At 25.8% G+C, this 8,241-nt stretch overlaps 1 protein-coding gene across 1 annotated transcript; it reads left to right on the forward strand.

Moving 5' to 3' along the window:
• Positions 1 to 2,768: 2,768 nt before the first annotated feature.
• LOC114196266 (vacuolar-processing enzyme-like) lies at positions 2,769 to 7,989 on the forward strand. Its single transcript, XM_028086859.2, has 8 exons — positions 2,769 to 3,111; positions 5,477 to 5,633; positions 5,808 to 5,893; positions 5,989 to 6,188; positions 6,349 to 6,397; positions 6,678 to 6,869; positions 6,950 to 7,156; positions 7,663 to 7,989. The coding sequence occupies exons 1-8, from the start codon at positions 2,797 to 2,799 to the stop codon at positions 7,813 to 7,815; spliced, it is 1,359 nt and encodes a 452-aa protein (XP_027942660.1). The 5' UTR covers positions 2,769 to 2,796; the 3' UTR covers positions 7,816 to 7,989.
• Positions 7,990 to 8,241: the final 252 nt, after the last annotated feature.

Consider the following 8,241-nt stretch of genomic DNA (forward strand, 5'->3'; position numbering starts at 1 on the left):
AGCAATATTGAAGCAACAGATGTTCCCCACTAGCACACAATGTCTCATTCTTTTCTTTCCACTCTCTTTCATTGAAGCAAGTATTCATCTAAACAAAATTACATCTAGTATTTTTAACGCATGCATATTTGACAAGTTATGAAATGTGGGGGCCTTGGAGGTTTTATATTCTGATATTTTATACAATAAACAATGTTACTAATTATGATTTTTTTTATGTTAGGTATCTGATCAAGGGAGGTCAAGATTGATAGTTGAAGAATTTTATTAGACTTTCATTATGTCAGACTTTATAATTATAAGAACAAAGATATTGTAATATTTCACTAGTTTGAACGTTTAAATTTTATTATTTACCTTGAACTTATAGATAATGTTTCTTGTTTTCATGAATGTTATATCTAGTTATAAACAAATGTCCAAATATTAGAATTTTTGTTTTCTATATCATATGTTTTAGGAATTATATGCATTCAAACAGTGTAACAAATAAAATTAAGGGAATTTGAAAAATAAGTAAAAACATCAATAAATAATAAATTGCATTGCAGGGATAAAAAAACATTGAAAAAGGACTTCTAGTACTGTCATATAGTATAAAGGGTTTAAACTATTGACAATTAGGAGAGGTTTGCAAAACTCTCGCAAAGTATTAGGGGTTTCAGAATTGTCGGTAAATAATACGTGTTCCAAAACCGTCGGTAAATACCAGAGATTCTAAACTACTTGTAAATACTAGAGGTTCCAAACTGCCAGTAAATGCCAGGGGTTCTGAACTGCCGGTAAATACCAGGGGTTCTGAACCACCGGTAAATACTAGGGGTTCTGAACCGCCGGTAAGTATTGCTTTACCAAGGATTAGTCAAAACCACCAGTAATTTGTTAACAATGCTGGTTTTTCTAAGGGAAAAGCAAATCGCGAGTAACTCTTTTAGCGGGGGTTAAAACCCGTAGAAATGCCAAAAATAACCCTTGTTAAAAATATTTTTTGTTGTAGTGGTTACTAATAAATAATTTTAATTAACCATACAATATAAAATGTAATAGTATAAATCTTATTTTAGAATGTGTTTAGAAAGATACATTCAAAAGAAAAATTTTTATTACCCAATAAAATTATTTTTATGGTAAAAATACTACAAGAAAATTCTTAAATAATAACCAATTTTAGTGACCAAAAATAGTTTTAGAGATCAATTTAGAGAATAATTTTCTAATTAGAGACCAATGTAAAGACCAACAAATTTAAAGATCAATTCATAATAGAAAGTATTTTAGTTACCAATAATTTTTAATTTATAAATTAGTATCTAAATTGATCATTGTATATAATGAATAATTATTTTTTATTTATGGGTCATGTTAACCAGTGCCCTAAGGACATTGTTTAAGGTGTAATCAATGAATATTGAATGTTGTAAAAATTTATAATTAAGCATAATATTAAATGAATTATGAACCTAATAATTAGGAGAATGTTAAATCGTGCTCGTACTGGTTAAGAAATAATTAATGTTAATTGATTTCATCATTTTTACATTAAAAGTTGGAATAATTAACTCCATTAATTAAAATAATATAAATACATATAACATATTTTATAAAGATAAATATATTCTTTGAAATTTTTAAGCCATAACTCTATGATACAAAAGTATTTTGAAAATTTTAAGGTATCTACTAAAAGGTAAGAAAAAAAATACCTCTATGACATATTACTAACTTTATGTATTTATAATTAATAATTTCAGATATTGAAACATTGTTTATTACTATAATATAAGAGATTTTGTTAAAGTTAAGAGGAATGTTACAAAAGGTTATTGAAAAGTCAAATAAAGGAAAATCAATGAAGTCTCAAATTGATAATTTAATTATTTTTCTTTTTGTTAACTTTTTAGATGTTTAATACTATTTTTTGTATTAATTTAAACCTTTTTATGTTTAATTATATTTTAATTTTTAGCAACATTAAAATATAATTATTAAATAAAATATTAAACACAATTGTATAATACTTATCAATGTTTTTGTCTTCTAAATAAAATAAAGCTGCATTAATAATTGATATGTTAGATTTAATTTAATATAATAATTAACTATGAACTTTTGTTAGATTCAATTATAATTATAAGTGTAATTATATTTTATGTAGAGAACAAAAATGTTCATAAGTCTTATATATTTGTGAATTGTAACTGATAATTTATTTTATGAATACAACAAAAGTCAAAAAAATAATTACACCATAAAATAATTATATTTTAATGTTATTAAAAATTAACATATAATTAAACGTAAAATAAATAATTAACAAAAAATAAAATATTTTTTATTTTTTAATATAAACAATATTATGTTAATTATTTTTTATCTTTTTTATTAACAAAAATAAACAATATTTTATTTTGTTTAATTCAATGTTCATTAATTACACCTTAAAAAGTATCTTTAAGACATACTTAATCTTCTTTCTTATTTTTAGTCATTAAAATTAATTATTATTTATAAATTTTCATTTTGTGAAATATTTTATTAATTAAATATTAATTAGTTTATTAAATATTTATAATTAATGTATATGTCCGTTAAACAGTAGTAAATATTTTCTTATTCAATAAATGTTATTCCTTTATTAATAAATTGTTATATTATAATAGATGTCATTAATACGTTTACTTGTTCTAATTAATGCAAGTCACTTTTACTTGGTCTTGGATTGACAAGAGTTTAAGGTCATTTGTATTATATAATGAAGTTGATTTGGTAGCAATTTTTCCATGTATTGTAAGCAAGATGAAAGTGAGCATTAGAAGAGTATTAGTGTGGATAAGTTTTGGAGTGAGTATATTGGAAGGTGTGGGTGGTGTAGGCGATGATAGGAAGCCAAAAAGGTGGGCTGTTCTTGTTGCTGGTTCACAAGGTTATGGAAATTATAGGCACCAGGCTGATGTGTGCCATGCCTACCAAATACTAAAGAAAGGTGGTCTTAAAGATGAAAACATCATCGTTTTCATGTACGATGATATTGCCTACAATCCTCTAAACCCAAGGCCTGGCATCATAATCAACAAACCAAATGGTCCTGATGTCTATCGAGGAGTTCCCAAGGTATGCATCTCTTTCCATCGTCAACTACTTGCAAATTTTAGGTATCATTACTTTTACATTTCCTACATTTTAAATATGGATCTATGATGTTTTTTCACTTTAAAAAAAAATTAAATATGTTTTTATCACTTAATTTTAAATAAAAATAAAAATTAATTCCTTTTTAAAAGTATGTCCCAATTTAGTTTTTTTAGCTTTATAATTGTGTGAATTTAGTCTTTTTAACTAAATTTTGTTAAATTTATTTATAGTTTCAAATCAATCTCATGAGAACATTTGAGTATTTTACACAGATCAACATTACCTAAGAAACTATCATGAAATGCGTTTAAAATATCAAATAAATTTAACATTTGGTTAGAAGGACTAAATGTACGTAGTTCTAACGTTAGGAGACTAAATTGGGTCAAAATCTTGGAGAGAAACTAATTCTAAGTTTTTGTGTAAGTTAAGGGACCAAAAATATATTTAACCAAAAATTTATAACCAAAAAATTTATAACTCACTTTTTTCATTTAAAATATTTATAACCAAACATTTATAGTGAATACTAAATTTAAAATATTTTATAAATTTAAAATTTCTAATAATGTTTCTAAAATTAATTACATATTAACGTTTATCATCGTTTCAATAAATACGCATGATAATATATTTTTTCATATTATTTAATATATTTGTTTGTATATTTTGATAAAACAAGTATGATTTAACTATCCAGATTATTGAACACCAGTATAAACACAGGCATAATAGCGTATGTGTGTATGATTTTTTAAATATGTGTGATATTATATTATTAGGTAATGATATTGTAACATTATTAACAGTGGCAGATCTTGACTAATAATGTTGGGGGAGCCAAAACAATATACTCAAAATTCAAAATTTATATATTTAATTATTGTCATTAACACAATAAAAATGTATAAATAATTTAGTATAATCGTGTATCTACAAAAGAAATCACATATATACAAAGAATTGTCCTTTGTTTTTCAGATTTTTGAACTCATCCATAATTGAGTCAAAACTAAAATTTTTAACTATTTCTTTTTCAATGTAAAGATAAACATGTTTCAAAATATTAATATAAAACATGTTTCTCTAATAGAACAATATGATTATTTGTATCATGATTCAGGATACATAAAGCTAAGATATTGAATTTGTATTGATTTCATCTTCACCAATAGCTTTCTTTTTATCACTTTTAAGAAATAAATCTATTTTTTTATTCTTCATCAATATACCTATTTCTTTTTTAAGTTTAAGATTAAAAAATAATTTATCATAATTTAATTAAAAAAATAAAAATTAAGTTACTAAAAGAAAAAAATCAATGACAATCAATTCCCATTAAAAGCTGATTATGAAAAAACACATAGTACAGTCATTTTTTTTTTCCTATAATCATAAAAAATAAATACAAGGCTCATGAGGTAAAAAATAATATTAACTATTAAACAAATATTTCACTATCAAGTAATGCGAGAGAGTTACCTTTTATCTTCACAAATGAAAGAGAACAAATGATAAATGAAAGAAAAAAGAATAAGTTTGTATTTAACTGTTTTTTTTTTCTCAAAACGAAAAGAAAACATATGAAAATGTGAAATCAATATAACTTGTGAAAAAATGAAAAATACAATGAAAAAGAAAATAAAAAATATCTTAATAAATATTTTTATTATTTATTACATTTGATTTTATATTTTAATATTTATTAACATTAAATATTATGCCTTATAAAATAAATAAAAATATATCTCATTTAATTTTTATCAATTTTTATATGTTATATATAATAAAAAAATTAAAAAATTGAAAATAATTAATATATATAATATAAAAAATTAAAAATTGTGAGGGAGGGGAGGGGGGCCATGGCCACCCCTGCCCCAATGATCCTCCGCCACTGATTATTAAATTAAATTATAAAATAAAATTATATTTATTAAAAATAAAGTAAAATATATGAAAAAAAATAAGAGAATAAAGATTGATAAATAGGAAAAGAAAAGTAGAGATCGACGGCTTTATAAAAAATGTATAAAAATAACGATCAATTTTTAAAAATTTAATAAATAATTACATTTTAAAGGGTAAAATTGAAATTTTGAATTGTGAAAAAAAAAAAGAGAAAATTTTCGTTATATATTGTAATAAATAAATATTTAATCTATTGGTGTAACACTTGTGAATTACAATGAATTACAGCTAAAAAAACTTGACTTCCAAAATCATATATAATATAAACCAGAGGAACTAAAAGCTTATTGAAGTGGAATGTGAAAATTATCTAGATTTCCACTTAAATGATTTATTTTTAAATATTAAGAGATAATCTTCACCTTTTAATTAGGATTACACTGGAGCAGCTGCAACTGCAGAGAACTTCTTCGCTGTGATTAGAGGTAACCGTAGTGCTCTCTCTGGAGGCAGTGGCAAGGTTTTGAAGAGTAGTGGAAGGGACACCGTATTCATTTATTTTACGGACCATGGCAGTCCAGGTTTCGTGAGTAAGTTTCTTCATACATTTAACACGTTTTTTATGTTACTTTTTTATTGGTTATCATTTAAATAGAAATTAATGTCTCTCCTAGTATTGTGTCGGCTGCTGGTTGGACACACATACATTGGTTATGTCTGTTTTGAAACCAAAATATTTAAGTTTGCAAATAATATCTGATCAGGCATGCCAGTGGGGCCACCCGTAGCGGCCCACGAGTTCGTGGAAGTGTTAAAGAAGAAGCATGCCGCTAAATCATACAAAAAGATGGTGAGTTTTAGTCCTATAGTTAAATTTACACACAAAAAAAAAAAAGTTGATGTCTCTGATATAGATATTTAAACTGATGCATGAATTTATGAAAGGTAATATACTTGGAAGCATGCGAATCTGGGAGCATGTTTGATGGGATTCTTCCGAATAACTTGAACATATATGTGACAACAGCTGCCAACCCACATGAAAATAGTTATGCGTTTTATTGTCCTAATGGCAAACCTCCTGCACCCCCTAACTATACTACTTGTTTAGGAGATGCCTACAGCATTGCATGGATGGAAGACTGGTAATTTATTACTTATATTTGCTCAATTTATACACCTCTCAGCTGCTGTTTTAATTTTCTTTTTATTTGCACTATTTTAATGCTTGTTTCCAAGCTTTGCATCTTTACCCATTATTCATATATTAATGGCCTTGATCGTTTGAATTTCTTTGTGGAGCAGTGACAAAAGTAATATGTGGAAAGAAACTTTGCAACAACAGTATGAAACCGTAAGATATCGATGGACCAACTTTTTAGGACTATAATATTTTGACAACTAATTTTTGATAATTTTTTTTTAATAAATTTTAAATGATTTTGAAATATAAAAAAAAATAATAAAAAATTATTTAAAAAATATCACATTAAATTATAATAAAAAATTATTAAAATTTGATTGTTAAAAAATTATTTTTCGATCTTTTATATATATTGTACCGTAATAACAATATTGACACAATGATTTAGAAGACTTAAAACAAATTTAAAATATTTTTGAGTATTTTTCAGGTTCGGCAAAGAATATTGTGGAGTTCTCATGTGATGCAATACGGAGATCAAAAGTTGAACAACGATTTTCTAGTTAGCTACTTTGGTGCACCTTACCAGCCCAGTGATAATGAAAGTGCATATTCCTTTGAACCATCAAGGGAAACTAGACATAGCCAACGAGATGCTCATTTACTTCATCTTAGGCTGGAGGTATACGTAGTTCTTGGTCATTGAAATTGAACACGATAATCTAAAATAAATTATAACTAATTAATCATTTCTTGTTTCAGTTGCAAAAAGCCCCGGTTGATTCTGAAGAGAAGATGAAAGCTCAAAGAGACTTAGATGATGAAATTTCTCATCGGGAGCATGTAGATAATGTTATTCTTCTCATTGCTAATCTCTTGTTTGGGGGAGAGAATAGCTCTACCATGATGCTCCACTATCGTCCACCAGGCCAACCTCTCGTTGATGATTGGGACTGTTTTAAGACCTCTGTAAGTAGAATGATATATATTTTTGAGTTAAGTATGTTTTTAGTTCTTGAATTTTGATTTGAAATTAAAATTTTTTTCTGTTCGAAATTCTGTATATTTGATTTAAAAACTTTAAAAATGAATAAATATAATCATTTTAATCTAATTAAGTTAACTTTTTTTTAGGTATCAAATATATTTCGTAGTAGATATTGAATCGATAATGTGTCAAACGGTGTAAACAAACTCCAATATTAATATGAAATGCATTGACACGTCAAAAAAAGTTAACGTAATTGGGTTAAAAATGACTATATTTATTCATTTTTAAAATTTAAGAATTAAAATATATCGAAATTTCATGGACAAATTTCAATTTTGGATTAAATTTCAGATAGTAACAAAATACTTAACCTCATATTTTTAAACACTTTCTTTGCTTATCGAAAGAAACCGTAAAATTAATTTCTTAGGCACTTCATAGTAGATGATATAGATGATCAAAATTTAATATAAATTTGGTGCAGATCAAAACTTATGAGAGCCTTTGCGGTACGTTATCAAGCTATGGCAGGAAATACACAAGATTCTTTGCTAATATGTGCAATGCTGGCATTTCTGTGGAGCAATTGAAAGCAGCGTCATCGCAAGTTTGTCCGGAGAAAAACAAGACATTTTAAATTTATTTCTTAAGTTGATAATGTAATATAACCAATACCTTAAATAATAAATTGGTTTTTATCCTACAATTGGATTATACTCCTTTGTCATAGGAATTATGATCTTTGATTGTTAGCGAGTTAAGAGTAAATCGAATTATAATAAAGTCATGTAATGTGATTATTCATAAGATATATCCGGATTTTTTTTCTTTTTTTCATAATAATAATAATAAATTATAAATTACCCTTCATTAAAATTATAATAAAAAACAAAATTATATATGTAAGGCCCATAAAATTTGCTGTATTAATTCTGCCCTAAAGTAAAGGGGCTGCTCCTTGTAATTGGGCCTCGGGCTGGCCCAGGTGATAAAATCAAACCTAATCTGACCTAACCCTCTCACTCTCACTATTTCGCAGAACTAGCCGTCACTCCTCTTGGCC

Source organism: Vigna unguiculata, chromosome 1 (genome assembly GCF_037176805.1).
Source record: "Vigna unguiculata cultivar grain cowpea cultivar isolate G323 ecotype 2 chromosome 1, ASM3717680v1, whole genome shotgun sequence".
NCBI classification, from domain to species: Eukaryota; Viridiplantae; Streptophyta; class Magnoliopsida; order Fabales; family Fabaceae; genus Vigna; species Vigna unguiculata.

Bases quoted from the DNA above. Each gene is read 5' to 3' on its own strand.
- LOC114196266 (XM_028086859.2), top strand. From the start codon at position 2,797: ATGAAAGTGAGCATTAGAAGAGTATTAGTGTGGATAAGTTTTGGAGTG. The intron at 5,634-5,807 runs GTAAGTTTCTTC...ATATCTGATCAG, and splicing joins TGGCAGTCCAGGTTTCGTGA to GCATGCCAGTGGGGCCACCC. The intron at 7,157-7,662 runs GTAAGTAGAATG...AATTTGGTGCAG, and splicing joins GGGACTGTTTTAAGACCTCT to ATCAAAACTTATGAGAGCCT.